Source organism: Pipistrellus kuhlii, unplaced genomic scaffold (genome assembly GCF_014108245.1).
Source record: "Pipistrellus kuhlii isolate mPipKuh1 unplaced genomic scaffold, mPipKuh1.p scaffold_m20_p_53, whole genome shotgun sequence".
NCBI lineage: Eukaryota > Metazoa > Chordata > Mammalia > Chiroptera > Vespertilionidae > Pipistrellus > Pipistrellus kuhlii.
Genome location: NW_023425555.1, coordinates 1,201,739 through 1,216,973, shown reverse-complemented (window position 1 = coordinate 1,216,973; position 15,235 = coordinate 1,201,739). Strand labels below are relative to the sequence as shown.

General features: G+C 46.3%; 2 protein-coding genes across 7 annotated transcripts in view; one reads left to right on the top strand and one right to left on the bottom strand.

Annotated features, from left to right (window-relative positions):
* Positions 1-977: 977 nt before the first annotated feature.
* DOLK (dolichol kinase) lies at positions 978-3,084 on the bottom strand. Its single transcript, XM_036416234.2, has one exon. The coding sequence runs from the start codon at positions 2,745-2,747 to the stop codon at positions 1,131-1,133; it is 1,617 nt and encodes a 538-aa protein (XP_036272127.1). The 5' UTR covers positions 2,748-3,084; the 3' UTR covers positions 978-1,130.
* Positions 3,085-3,108: 24 nt separating this feature from the next.
* The window catches only part of NUP188 (nucleoporin 188), a 48,904-nt gene continuing 36,777 nt past the window's right edge, over positions 3,109-15,235 (top strand). For 3 of the 6 annotated variants that reach the window (XM_036416217.2, XM_036416218.2, XM_036416219.2), the window contains exons 1-7: positions 3,109-3,192; positions 7,142-7,196; positions 9,418-9,491; positions 11,967-12,051; positions 12,602-12,684; positions 13,407-13,449; positions 15,129-15,221. In XM_036416217.2, coding sequence (XP_036272110.1) covers positions 3,161-3,192; positions 7,142-7,196; positions 9,418-9,491; positions 11,967-12,051; positions 12,602-12,684; positions 13,407-13,449; positions 15,129-15,221 — 465 coding nt within the window. In that variant the 5' untranslated portion in view covers positions 3,109-3,160. Of the gene's footprint in view, positions 3,193-7,135; positions 7,197-9,417; positions 9,492-10,287; positions 10,343-11,966; positions 12,052-12,601; positions 12,685-13,404; positions 13,450-15,128; positions 15,222-15,235 lie in introns of those variants that run through there. The other 3 variants (XM_045573608.1, XM_045573607.1, XM_045573610.1) reach the window with 2 other exon arrangements.

Sequence of the window (15,235 nt, the reverse complement as noted above, 5' to 3'; positions counted from 1 at the left end):
GGAAGTTGCTCCCTTCCCCCCAGCCCTCCCTCACATGCAGCAAGCTCTTCCCAGCCGCCCCCGCGGAGAAACCGCGTGCCTTTGGCTCTTTTCCCGGGGTTCGTCTCCAAATGAAGCCAAGGTTACTCTGGCCTCCGAGTATAACCCACAGGAGGACAGCCACTGGCTGGCGGGGAGGACTGGCCTTGGGTATCGGTGCACTTTCCCTTACTGACTGCTATGGAGTGTGGGCCCCGGGCTGGATCAGTACACACCGCACCTCATCAGGTCCTCACAGCCCTCTGAGGCGCAGGCTTACTCCCCTTGCAGAGAACTGAGGCCCAGAATGGGGAAGCCAGTCACACAGTTAAGAAGTGGTACAGTTTGGCTCAGTGGATAGATCGTCGGCCTGCAGACTGAAGGGTCCCAGGTTTGATTCCTGATCAGGGCACGTGCCTGGGTTTCGGGCTCAAAACCCAATAGGGGGTGTGCTGGAGGCAGCTGATCAATGGTTCTCCCTCATCAATGTTTCTATCTCTCTCTCTCCCTTCCTCTCTGAAATCAATAAAAAAAAAAAAAAAAATTTAAAAAGAAGTGGCATAGCCAAGGATTGACACAGAGCCTGAAGTGTTAACCATTATGCAATATGGCCTCCAGTGTCCACTCTGGCCCCCTCTGAGGATTGCAAGATGAGAGGCAGGGCCCCATAGCGTATGCAAGTTGAATTGTTGCACCATCTTTTAAGCCCTTTTTTTTTAAAAAAATAAAAAAATATAATTCGATTTCAAGAGGGAGAGGCAGAGGGATAGAAACATCAATGATGAGAGAGAACCATTGATCAGCTGCCTCCTGCACAACCCCCCACTGGGGATCAAGTCCACAACCTGGGCAAGTGCCCTGACCGGGATTCAAACTCCTGGTACCTAAGTCGACACTCAACCACTGAACCACACCAGCCGGGCGGTCTTTTTACTTTTGAATATCAATAAAACTTAAAACCAGGAGAGCTTTAATTTTTATTTTGAATCTGAATCAACTGAAAAATCAAACCTGCTTCTCACCACTTGCCTCTTTATGTCCAAGTGGCTGGCTGTTGTGGGGACCGTCGTTCTCTCCACGTCCCCGTTTCCGTCACTGCTGCTGCACAAGAGCTAGGCCATCAGCAATATCAGAAGATAGAGGGGCAAAAGGAGGTTGTCTATCTGCGTAGTGTATGCTTCCAGAAGGGACACTGTGCTGATGGACCCCAATATCCAAGCATAACTCTGGTTTATGTCCACTTCGTTGTCAAAGATTAAGATGAGAGCTACAGAAATGATCTGGGCAAAGATAGATGTCATGGTCCCTTCGAACGTCTTTTTGGTTCCGGGCCAGCGGATTTCCCCCATGGTGCTGCCAAAGATGGAGGCCACGGTGTCACCCACGCCCACAGCCAGGACACCGGCGTAGGGGACTAGGGCTCTTGCTCCCCCCAGGCTACCCATCTCTGTACAGGGTCTGGGGATCAGCCAAATGGGAAGAGACATGCCCAGGAGTAGGTAGATGTGTGTCAGGATGAGCGGTCCGCTGTCTCGTTCGTCCAGGAAGAGGGAGAGGAGGCTGCGCAGAGTGTGGCCCAGGGGCCTGATGCGGAAATAGCGCACATACTCTAAAAAGATGAAGACTGCCAGACATACAGTGGCGGCCATGTAGAGCAGGTATTGGTCAAAGATGATCCCTGGGATGTAGGTGGCCACCACAATGAAGTGGAAATATTTCCGGGTAATGGTGGGGGCCTGGTGCTTCTTGGATTCAGAGGATGACCGCTTGGCATTCTGGTACAGTACCACCAGGCAGGCAAAGGTGGCCAGCAAAGACCAGTAGGCTAGGAGGTAGATGCGGATTTTCGTCCGGAAGAGGAATTGTAAAAGCCATAACAAGGGGTTCCTACGGGTGAGCCGATAAAGCCAGGGTAGGGCCACGCCAAGGACCAGCACACAGGTCATCAGGTGGAAGAAGATGGAGGAGGCCCAGGTACCTGGGTCCATGAAGGCAAAGAAGGAGCTGAAGATGAGGCCCATGAGGACCATCCCTACCACCACCACCAGCAGGAAGTAGTCCACGGGCTCTCCCTGGCTCTCCACCACCGTGAGGGAGCGCTTGATGAGCTGGTTGAGCAAGAAGCTGATGCCTCCCAACACCAGCAGCGCCTCCCCCGGGGTGAAGCAGCGGGGCAGCAGGTACAGCAGGATCATGTTGAGGTAGACGAAGATCAGCAGGACCTCCAGGACCTCGATGACCTCGCCCACCTTCAGCGAGTGCTTCATGATATACGTGATGACGCACCCAGCCAAGCCTGAGATGACGCAAGTGTTGGTGGGCAGGGGGCGAGTGATGCCCAGCGCTAACACTGATGAGAAGAAGGACACTGCCATGCCGGTGGCTGCCACCACAATGCCAAAGCGCTCGAAGTACGGGTTCCCCGCGGCCTCGCAGCGCTCCTTCATGACCAGTCCGAGCAGAGGCATGACCATGGAGGCGGGCAGCAGACCGCTGTTCGCGGACATTCGGAACTGGAAGACGGCGCTTCCCTGCTGTAGCAGCCGGTCCCACTTGTACTGGACGTAGAAGGCCTGCACCGCCAGGGCCACGGCGCACCACGAGTACCGGTCCATCACCACGGCGTGAATGCTCAGCACCACGGCGAACACCACGGCCGCCTCGGCAAGCACCGACCCGCTCAGCGGGGCGCCGGTCTCGGGGGCCCCGGGCGCGCGATGCCGGGTCATGTCTCTAGGCCGGGGACCCGGACAAAACGGGGTAACCGGGGACGCCTTGGACTTTGAGCCCCGCAAGCCCTCCCAGGCAGAGCCGCAGCCTCACGCGGCCGGCACCTTCTCTCCTCGCTCTCCAGCGGAGAGGACGCAAGTTCCACGGTCGGGCACCCTCTGACGCCTGGCAGCTGGTGCCCGGTCACCCTCCACCACCTCCCACCTACTGCGCAGAAGTTGCCTCTCCGCCGCCTTCATCACAGCCTGCGCTGCCGCAGCCGCGGGATCTCAACCTCTCTCGGAGGCCGCCATATTGGCTCCGCCCCGCCGTCACGTGACGCAAAAGCCCCGCCCACGCGCCCGTGTGGAGGCGAGCGGTCACGTGGGCGCGGCGCTCGGGGGCGGGGCGGGCGCGCGCGCGGGCGCCGAAGATGGCGGCTGCCGCCGGCGAGCTGTGTGTGAGGTGCGGAGCGGGCCGAGGCGGCCGGGGCGGCCGTGAGGCGTGGGCTCGAGGCCGAGTGGAAACGGGGCGGGAGCAGGGAGCGACATGTGGCGGCGGGAGCGGGGCGAAGCCCGGCCTGGTGAGCGGGCGCCAAGACGGGAGGCGGTTACGTCCAAACGGTCCCCTCGCGTGGGGATCCGAGGCGACTTCTCCGAGAAGGGGGCCGGTGCCTCAGCCCTTCTCCCGGCGCCGGCCTCCGGTCTCCTCACCCAGTTTCCTCCCCTTCCTTCCCTCTCCCCAAGGGCGCGCCCTCGGCCCCCACTGCCTCCTGCCGCGCTTCCTCGTCTGGCGTGACGCCCCTTCGGGGCGCGACGGGGCGCTTCGCGGTCGCCCGGGGGAGCCCCGTTCGCTCCCCGGGGCTTCGTGTGGCGCCGCGCCGCCGCCGCCGCCCCTGCCCTCTCCCCGCGCAGCCTTTCATTCATCCATCCGTTCACGTTCTCGGGCGGCGGCTCCGTCACCGACCCGCCCGGCTCCCGCACGAGGTGCCAGGCGCCGCCCTGGGCTCGGGGACCAGGAGGTGAAATAGTGAAAGGAAAGCGCTCTGCCTGGCGCAGACCCCGGGAGGCGTCCCGGGCCGAGCCCGCCCCGCCCCGCTCCGCTCCGGAGGCGCTCATGGCCGCTGACTCACCGCCCGGCCCGGACGGCGAGGGGGAGCCGCGGGGGTTCTCCGTCTCCGTCTCCGTCTCCGCGGCGCGGCGGGAAGGCTCCGCGCTGCTGCCGCCCTCGGAGCGCCCATCCCCGGCGGCCCCGGCCCTGCTGCCTCCCTGCCCGCCGTGGCCCGGGTCCCCGAGGAGCAGGTGGCCGGCGCTCGGCACATACTGCAGGCGGACCCACTCCCTCCCCTGCCGGCTGCGGGGCCTGCTTCGGGGCTTGTGAGGACCAGCTTGCTTTTCCTCCTCTGCTGCTTCCTGTCAGCTCTGAGCCACAGGCGGCGGGGTGGTCCCTGCGTCCTCCTCTTCGTCATCGTGGTGGAGCCTGGGTGCAGGTTAGCTCCTGCAGGGGGAGGCGAGGCGTCTTCTTAAATGAAAGCGAACAAGGGAAGAGAAGCGTGAGAAAATGCTTTGATCGTCCTGGGAACCCTCCCAACTCATACCTGAAGACGGAAGAAGTGACCTAAGGGCTTGACGCTCAGCTCAGAGCCTGTGTCAGGAGAACATCCTCCGTCCTCAATGATAAAAGCCTAATATATTAGCCAAGTTGTCGCGGCCACAGCTGTTCAATCAGAGTGCTTATGCTGCTAATAGGCTAAGGCCCCTCAACTGCTCGCTATGACGGGCACTGGCCGCCAGGGGGCAGACGCTCCCACCCGTAGGTTAGTTTGCTGCTGGGGTCCCAGCAGATCAGGACGCGGGAGACGGGCCAGACACGCCCTGGGACTCTCCCACGGTGTCTGTCTCCGCGCCCCTCGCCCCTCCAACCTCCAGCGTTTCTCTCAGCCGATCGTGCACTGGTGGGGTCCCTCAGCCTGGCCTGCGCCCTCGCAATCCAAGACCCCTCCGGGGACGTTGGAGAGCCGGTTTCCGCCTATCCTGCAGGCCAGGCTGAGGAACCCCACTGGTGCACGAATCCGTGCAGCTTCCTTCTGTTGAAATGCCTAAAGATCTGGACCGAGAACACTTTAATTTTCAATTCCTGGTGCCTGCTGATATGCAAGTAACTTCAAACAGGCCACCTTGCGAACCTGGTTTGTTTCTCCAGATGTGAATCCTTTTTAGAACAGTTCTGAGGTGGCTCTGAAGCATGTAGGAAAGCCATGTGAGTTGGCAGTAGTTAAACATGGAATACTCTTAGATCAGTCAGGCTTTGAGAAGGTCAGTCAGGGTTTGGCAGAAACTCTGTTTGAATATTGGCATTTTGGGGTGTCGTGTTTTTCAGTTAATATGTTTCTAGGTGTTGGATTGGTGTACCTGTACTAAAAAAAATGGTGGTGTGAGAAGCTTTCTGCTATGCTTAAATTGTGCAGGAGAGCTGAGCCTCATCTGTGGAGTGAGAGTACCACTTTCTTTTTTGTTGTTAATCCTCACCGGAGGGTGGATGCATTTTTATTTTTTAGAGAGTAGAAGGGAGTGGGGGGGCATTGCTTGGTTGCCCCCTGCATGCACCCCGACTGCCCCGATCAGGGCTGGGGATCGAACCTGCATGACAGGTACATACCCTTGACCAGGAATTGAACCCTGTACCCTTTGGTGCCCGGACCAATGCTCTAACCACTGAGAAATGCAGGCCAAGGCAAGCAGTGACCACTTTTGTTTATTATCTTCATGTGGAATATAACTTTCTCAAAAGGACTACTCAGAGTAGGTTGGCTGTGTCTCAGCTTTCTACCTAAAGGATGCAGTTGTAGAGACTATTATTCCTAGCCTCCCAGTGTTCACCCAACATTTTCCAGTGACATGGATCTCTCTAAGGAAGATAATTTCCAGTTTCCAGTTCATTTAGGAATGGAGTTCCATGTTGCCTGCCAGAACAGTGGCCTGGAAGTCAATAAAATTTAACTTTACCCTTCAGGCTACTTATTTGATTTCTGTTCCTTAGTTTCTCCTACAAATACTTACTGCAAGTATATTTTGTATAAATAAACGAGTCATGATAGTATATATTTTGTTGTGAAAAAATATATTGAAGATGCTTCCCTGAGTCTTTGGCTTGGACGTCACAGTTCAAGCCGTGTCTTGTGTCCTGAGAATCACCTGCTTAAACCTTCAAGTCCCTATTTGAGGTGAAGTCATTCATTAGTCCTTGGGTCAGTTCTCAGTGATCTTTCTCTTTTCTGACCCTCTTTTTGTCTTAGAAGATTATATTACTTTGGAGTGTTTGTTAGGATTAAGCTCTTCATTACTTTCTACTTTTTTGCTGATGTATGTGTAATGTGTGCTTCACATCCTTTGTCAATCCCAATACCAGTGTATTAGCATCATGAAGTTCTAGATTTATTTGGATTCCCATTATTCCTAGACCAGTAAATGTGTAGGAACTGAGGAACCAGTAACATTCATTTCCACAAGGATTCCCTTCCTGTTAAATTACTGTTTTCTCTTTTATTCTGTCTTCTCTTGGCACTTCTGAAGACTTTTTCCCCCCTAATTTTTCTCTTCCAATTAGATTTCAGGTCTAAAAGGGACTTACCCTCCTCCTGTGGTAGTCATTCATCGGCATGTAATTTTGAGCCTCTCCTGTGTGCCAGCCACTGTATTATGGGTATGGTGTGCCCTTCTAGAGCAGAAAGCTTCACCTCAGTCTTTGCTTGTAGGATGAATTCTTTGGTGCACCTTGAAGCAGTGTAATGTAAGGATTAAACTCTGCATTTGTGCAAACGTGGGTCCCAACTCTGGCTGCATTATATATTGGCTTTGTGATGTTAGGCAACTTACTTAACCACCCTTAAACCGTAGTTTTCAGATGAAATACTGGGGATAATAACAGTGTCTGCCTCATAAGTTGTTCATAATCAACAAGTCAAGGTGTTCGGTGCCTGGCAATTACAACTGCTTAATGTTGATTCTCGTTATGATCAAATACTAATTTTTAAAAAAAATATTCGTATTGATTTCAGAGAGGAAGGGAGAGGGAGAGAGAGATAGAGACATCAATGATGTTAGAGAATCATTGATTGGCTGCGTCTTGTACCCCCCTACTGGGGATCGAGCCTGAAACCAGGGCATGTGCCCTTGACCAGAATCCAACCTGGGACACTTCAGTCTGCAGGCTGACGCTCTGTCCACCGAGCCAAACCAAGTAGGGCTATATTTTAGTTTTTTAATTTTAATTTTGAACATCAAACTTCTAAGAATACAATATGGTTACTGTCCAAAATTTTAACATTGTTTTTGTACATTGAGCTTTTTGCTTTAGAGAATAGATAAAATAGCTGTGAGATAGTTAGTCCAGTCTGCTTTCTGTCATTTTCCAGGAGCAGTAGAGAACTGTGGACAATTCTGCTTGGAAGGTCAGCTCTGAGAGAACTGGTAAGTGGTGGTGGTTTTGAGTGGCTTCTATGGATCTTTGTGCAGTTTGTATTGTTTTTTTGTTTGTTTGTTTTTTTTAAGTGTCTTCTCTCTGAAGTAGGAAGTAAACACATTTTTTAAATTCTAAAACTTTATATATTTCTTTTCTCTGCTGAAATGTAGTGTGTCTTATAGTCTCGCTGCTAAAAGTTCTAAATCTCTGCTTTTCTTGTTCCTTAGTGATTTCTTTTCTGAAAAGAGAACAGTGCTGCTTGATTGGCTACTGAGGGTCATGGTACAAATACTATTCTGCTACCTCAGGCTAAAAAGATTCTCAGGCCTTTTCTATCCCCTACTTTACTTGCCTTTTCTCCCTTTTCCATTTAGCTAGCTCCTTAGGTCAGAGAGGCTGTGGTTTCTAGGACATTTTCCAGTATATAATCTATAAAGGACAGTTCTTCATATTGATCCTCTAGTGTTCTGACTCTGTGAGTGTAAAATGTTAAGATGACACTCAATTATTACTATTATTGTTGTTATTGTAATTAATAAAAGGAATATTACACCTTTTTTAGAGCCTTAACATTTTTTTTTAAATTTATTGTTTTTTTACAGAGAGGGAGAGAGATAGAGAGCTAGAAACGTTGATGAGAGAGAAACATCGACCAGCTGCCTCTTGCACACCCCCTACTGGGGATGTGCCTGCAACCAATGTACATGCCCTTGACCGGAATCGAACCTGGGACTTTTCAGTCCGCAGACCAATGCTCTACCAATGAGCCAAACCGGTTTTGGCGAGCCTTAACATTTTTTTGATACGCCTTCATCTGATAATTCCACTTCTAGGACTGCATCATTTTTATTTTTATTTTTTGTTATCCTCACCTGAGGATATTTTTTCCATTGCTTTTTAGAGAAAGTAGAAGGGAGAGAGAGAGAGAAACACTGATGTGAGAGAAACACATCGACTGGTTGCCTCCTGCGCGTACCCCGACTAGGGGCAGGGAGCAAACCTGCAACCCAGGTGCGTGCCATTGATGAGGAATCGAACCCATGACCCTTTGGTGCATAGTTTGATGCTCCAACTACTGAGAATACCAGCTAGGGCAAGAACTGTATATCTCTCTCTCTCTCTCTCTCTCTCTCTCTTTTTTTAAATATTTTATTGATTTTTTTTTTTACAGAGAGGAAGATAGAGGAATAGAGAGTTAGAAACATCGATGAGAGAGAATCATCGATCAGCTGCCTCTTGCACACCCTCTGCTGGGGATGTGCCCGAAACCAAGATAAATGCCCTTGACCGGAATCGAACCCGGGACCCTTCATTCCGCAGACCGACGCTCTACCACTGAGCCAAACTGGTTTCGGCAGAACTGTATCTCTCTCTCTCTCTCTCTCTTTTTTTTTTTTTTTTTTAATATATTTTATTGATTTTTGTACAGAGAGGAAGGAGAGAGATAGAGAGTTAGAAACATCGATGAGAGATCAGCTGCCTCTTGCACACCCCCCACTGGGGATATGCCCGCAACCAAGGTACATGCCCTCGACCGAAATCGAACCCGGGACCCTTCAGTCTCCAAGCCGACGCTCTATCCATTGAGCCAAACCGGTCTCGGCAGAACTATATCTCTTAAAAGAAAAGAATCCTGAAAAGGTTTTGTGCCCACGGCTCATAACCATGGCATTATTTATATTAATAAGGAGTTACAGTCAGCTTAAGTGTATCTAACATTATAAGAATGGTAAATAAATTATGATCTAGCCACTTGATAAAATATGCAGTCACTTAAGAATGTTTATCAAGATTTTCATAATAAGGTGAAATCATTATGTTAGAATGTTAAACAAAGAAAAGGCTACAGGATTCTCTATCCAAAATGACTTCAACTGTGGGGAAGAACACATTTTTTTTTCTTTTTAAAATATATTTTTAATGTGTTTTTATTGATTTCAGAGAGAGGAAGGGAGAGGGAGAGACAGACAGAGACAGAAGCACCATTGATGAAAGAGAGTCATCAATTGGCTGCTTTCTGCATGCCCCCTGCTGGAACCCCGGCATGTACCCTCACAGGAATCAACAGTGACAGCTTGGTTCATAGGTCGATGCTCAACCACTGAGCCACACCAGCTAGGCAAGAACGCCCAGTTTTTTCATATTAAAAAAAACTGAAAGGAATATATAATCATCACTGTGATTGTGAAGTTGATTAAAACTGCATTTGTATTCCTTATACTTTTCCAGAATCAGATTGAGGCAGAACTGAATAAACATTGGCAGCGGCTGTTAGAAGGACTTTCCTACTACAAACCTCCCAGGTATGGCTCTCATATGCACCTGCTCAGAGTAATTCCCTGAAGAAGCTGGTGTAGGTGAAACCATTTTCATGAATGGTATTGCTGGGTTAGGTAGATCAGAGAGAATACAGTTTGGTTAGCAGTAGAAACCAAATTGTCTTTATAAAGGAAACCTGTTTTTTTAAAGGAAGGGAAATTCCTTCTAAAAGTAGAGTATTGTTGAATACAATTATATAACTGTAGTGTCTGGGGATGAGGGTTTATTAAATACTCAATTTGAGTATTCAAATATATATTTTGGTCCAAATTGTGTGAGGCACTGTCGGTACCAAATGCTGGAATGTAGCAATGAACAATTTTTATTTTGGAGGTGAATGTAAGTTTGTTGTTTTTTTTTTTTTTTCACTGGGCAGTGGAAAAATAAAATAAAGTAGTTAAAAAAAGAAAAAACTATGCCTGTAGGAAGGACTAGACTCTTTTACCTTAATTCCTAGTTCAGATCTCACTGTGTTATGCATTGTAGTTCCAAGGCCCGCTCCCCACCCCCCCACTCCCATTTCTCTTCTGCTTCTGAACATCTGTTGAATTTATTCCATCTTCACCTTCCATCTTCATTCTCTTAGGCTAGTGAAGAACTTTTTTTTGTTCATCTGTTAACCCTTCCCCCATAATTATTTTGAAGTAACGCACAGACATCATTACAGTTATTTTATCTGTAAATACTTTACTATGTATCTAAAATATATGAACTTAAAAAAAAAAGATAATCACTATATTATCACATTTAGGTACTTTTATTATTGTTTCCATTTTACAGATGGGGAAACAGAGGCACAAAGAGGTTAAATAACTTGCCCAAGGTCACACAGCTAGTAAGTGGTAGAACCAGGATTCAAACCTGGCAGTCTTACTCCAGTGTCTGTGTTCTTAACCATCATTCTGTGTTGCCTCTTTCAGAACTTATTGTTTAACCTTATACTAGCCTTTGTGTTGTGGATTTTCTGTGAAATGTGAGAGTCTATAAAAATCCAACAACAACATGCTTTAGTTCACAGTCTAGACATTTAGGGCATTAGTTTCTTTTCTTAAAGACAAAACTTCCCTTTCTGGTAGCATGGGATTTGAAGTCTTAACATACTTTTTTTTTTTTTTTAACTGAAGCTTTATTTTAATTTGACACCCCCCAAATTTTTGCTTTAATGTCTTCTTTCTGTTGTAGGATCAATGCATGGTACCATATTGCATTTAGCTGTAATGTCTCCTTAGCTCTTAGTTAATGGTATCTCAGTCTTTCCTTGATTTTCATGACCTTAAATAGTTTTGAGGAGGACCAATCAAATATTTTATAAAACACCCTCAATTTGGATTTGTTTGATGTTTTTCTTACTATTATTATTGATTGGGTTATGGGTTTTGAAGAATTCAGAAAGGTAAAGTATCATTCTTATCACATCATAACAGAGGATATGCATTGAAAGAGTTATCCATATGAAATCACTGGTGATGTTAACTTTGCTACCTTGACTAAAGTAGCATTTACCAAGTTTCTCCTCTGTAAAGTCACTTTTTTTCTCTTTCTGTCCTCTATTTTTGGAAGTAAATCACTAAATATAGCCACTCTCAAGGTAGGGGTATAGTGGAATTAAACTTCACCTTCTAAAGGGGATAGTACTTATGTATATTATTTGGACTTTTTCTGGAAGGACGATTTCCCTGTCTCCCTTATTTATTTGTTTGTCTGTTTATTCTTTTATATAACTAGGAACTCGTGTATATTTAGCTTATACTTGTTTATACCTGTTCCAGCTTTGGCCAATGGGAGTTTTTTTAGGTTGGCTTCTGTGACCTTTTGACATGTGCCGTCCTTTTGTTTCCTGAGTATTTTTTTTATTCTCTGGCATTATAATATGTTCCAGGTTCATCTAGTATTTTCTCCACCCCAGCTCTAGATCAACCATTTCACCAAGGATTCCTGAAACCTTTTATTGAGAATGGTATTAGAACCCAAGATCTGGGTGCTGGGTGTGCTCGCTGCTGCGGTGGGCATGGGGTGGGGTGTCATAGCTTCTAGGCCTTCTCAGTGGACAGAGTAGGTGATATGTGTATATTTACTAACACCTGGTCTAAACTTCACTTCAACTTTTTATTAGCTGTGGGATTTTTGGTAAGTTGTTTTCTGAGTGTTGATAATTCCCTTTGTAAAATGGGGATAGTAATATTTACCTTTCAGAGAAGTAAGGATAAAAAATAATATAACTCATTTATAAATAATATTGTTATAGCTATCATTTGTAACAGACCTAAACTATATTTATTACCTAGGCATAAATAGTTCTGTGTTAAAAGTCTGTAGCAATGAGCTTGTGTGTATGTGTGTATTTTGTAGTCACCTAAAGGGCAAAATAAGGTGTGTAGTAAAAATATCTTTAAGTATTTTTATTTTAACCCTCAGAGGGTCACTGAGAATGAGGAAATGATTCATTGTTCTTTTCATAGTCCAAATTCAGCTGAAAAAGTGAAAGCTAATAAAGATATACCTTTACCACTGAAGGAACTTGGTTTACGAATCAGCAAGTTTTTGGTAAGTAAAAGTTAGCATTGGCTCAATTTATTACCTGGAGTATGGATGTGCATAGTTTTATTGTTAGTGGTTATTAGTGGAAATTTAGTTTACTTTAGTTTTGGAGATTAAATTGAATACTGTGTTTTATAAATATCTAGATTGCAACTCTTCTGGCAATGAGCCACAAATCCAGTTGCCTGACCCATATACTGTATAACATAGTGTTTTCTTCAGCGTACACGTGATGTTCTTTAAATTGACTAGACTGTATTCAAATATGTAGCTGTTTCCTTTTAATTTTGTAAACCCAGAGAATATCTGCGGCTGTATTAATGTGCTTGGTGAATGGGCAAATTGTTTCTGGCATGCACATGTGTCACATAAACTACATGCCAGGGACTTGCTCCTCTTTTCTCCTATTTCGGTTAAAATTGTTATGTTATTCAAGATTTTTGTTTATTCAAGTTCTGTGTTCATTCCAGAGGACACATCTTTAGAACGCTCTGCATCCGATATATGATTTCTGAGCTGAGGTGACTGTTCCCCCCTTATAACCTCTGTGTTTCAGGGTCTTGATGAAGAACAGAGTGTGCACTTACTCCAGTGTTACCTTCAAGAGGATTACCGAGGAACTCGGGACTTGTTAAAGGTTTGAGATTATGTTCAGCTCCATTCTCTTTCCTTTATCCTTTTCCTTGTTAGTTTTAGATAATTTAAGGTTTTGGTACCAGTTCCTTGCAAAAGAGATAGGTAATCAGATAAATCTACTTTCAGGAAATACTTTTTATTTTTTTATTTTTATTTTAAAATATATTTTATTGATTTTTTACAGAGAAGAAGGGAGAGGAATAGAGAGTTAGAAACATAGATGAGAGAGAATCATCAATCAGCTGCCTCTTGCACGCCCCCCACTGGGGATGTGCCTGCAACCATGCCCTTGACCAGAATCGAACCTGGGACCCTTCAGTCCACAGACCAATGCTCTCTCCACTGAGCCAAATCGGTTTTGGCGAGGCAATACTTTTTAAAGGCCTAAAAAAAATATGCTTAAGCTGAGGTCTGTGCTCAGACTTGAAGGTGGGGAGAGGTCAAATACTAACTTGTTCATCAGAGTCTCAGGATATCAGAGCTGAAATGGACCTAGAACAACATTTAGCCTGTCCGGTTTCCCATTTTATATATAGGAAACTAAGGCCAGAGGAAGCGGGCAGGGATTTGAGCACAGGCTTGAATATATAGTTGGGTAAAATGTTTGCAAAAATGAATGGGCAGTTATAATCTTGGAGGGTGAGGTGAAGATATTTATCTTTTTTCTTTGTGGATTTAGTATTGCTACTAAGGTGGCTTCCTGACTTTTCTTTTTTCTTTCAGACGGTACTGCAAGATGAGAGGCAGAGCCAGGCCTTAATCTTGAAGGTTAGTAGAAGTCACCATTTCTGTTCTTAGATGTAAAATGGGGTGCTGATTTCTTAACCTTGTTTTCCTGAGCATTAAAGCATTGAGGTCCTAATGAGGACACTTATTAACTTGTTTTGTGAAACAAGAGGTTTTTAATACACTGGAACCAACCGAGTTCTTTTTCCAAAGGAGATTCTTCAGTCATTGGTGTGAAACTGGTTAATGGATATTTTTTCTCTAGATCCAAATGCAGCAGGATTAATTTGTATTTCTTTAACTCCTCCTACCTCCCAAAGCAACCTTCTCATCCAGGATCTGATTTTAAAATGGAATTTGACCATGACTACTGAAGTAGTTTCCTATTTGGTATTTAGGGAGAACTAAGTACATTAGTTATAAGGAATTAGGGCATGCACCAGTGGTGTTTTTATATTTGCTTTCACATATTTGTCTGTCAGTTTATAATATTGTGTATTACTTGAATGCTCGTAATTGCCAGAAGAATTTGTTTATATTATTAAACTAGAGAACCTGGTGCACGAAATTCGTGCACTAGGGGGATGGTGTCCCTCAGCCCAGCCTGCACCCTCTCCAATCTGGGACCCCTCAAGGGATGCCTCTAAACGGGCAGTCGGACATCCGTCTCACAATCCAGGACTGCTGGCTCCCAACCGCTCACCTGCCTGCCTGCCTGACTGCCCCTAACTGCTTCTGCCTGCCCGCCTGATCATCCCCTAACCACTCCCCTGCCAGCCTGATGGATGCCTATCTGCTCCCCTGCTAACCTGATTGCCCCCAACTGCCCTCCCTTTCGGACCTGGTCCCCCCCAACTGTCCTCCCTTGCAGGCCTGGGTCCCTCCCAACAGCCTTCCCCTGCTAGCCTTATTGCCCACAACTGCCCTCCCTTGCCAGCCATCTTGTGGCGGCCATCTTGTGTCCACATGGGGGTGGCCATCTTGTGTGTTGGAGCAACGGTCACTTTGCATATTACCTCTTTATTATATAGGATAATTGCTTTTATCTTGCATGACTTTACCTGTATCCCAGTTCATGAAGGTCTTTTGCTTTCTTTTGGCCTTATACTGTTTCCATTCCTGCGATTGGTTTTATTTTATTTTATTTAAAAAATATGTTCTTATTGATTTTAGAGAGAGTAAGGGAGAGGGAGACAGAGGGAGAAAAATCAATGAGAAAGAAACATTGATTGGCTGCCTCCTGTATACCCCCTACTTGGGGATTGAGCCTGCAACCTGGGCATGTACCCTGATTAGGAATTAAACTGGTGATCTCTTGTTGCAAGGAATGACATTCAACTAACTGAGCCATGCTGAAACCAGTTTGGCTCAGTGGTAGAGCGTCGGTCTGTGGACTGAAAGGTCCCAGGTTCGATTCTGGTCAAGGGCATGTACATTGGTTGTGGGCACATCCCCAGATGGGGATGTGCAAGAGGCAGCTGGTCGATGTTTCTCTCTCATCGACGTTTCTACCTCTCTATCTCTCTCCCTTCCTCTCTGTAAAAAATCAATAAAATATATTTTAAAAAAAACAAAAAAAAACCTGAGCCACAGCGGCCAGGGCTGTGATTGATAATAAATTGAACTTTTTAACCACATCTTTAAGTGATCTCTTTATCAGTAAATTTACAATTGAGTATTCTATGCAATGGTGAGTAGCTGATTTTGAATATTTTTCCCAGATTGCAGATTATTACTATGAAGAAAGAATGTGTATTCTTCGTTGTGTCTTACACCTTCTCACTTATTTCCAAGATGAAAGACATCCCTATAGGGTAAGCCCATTTTG

Bases quoted from the DNA above. Each gene is read 5' to 3' on its own strand.
- DOLK (XM_036416234.2), bottom strand. From the start codon at position 2,747: ATGACCCGGCATCGCGCGCCCGGGGCCCCCGAGACCGGCGCCCCGCTG.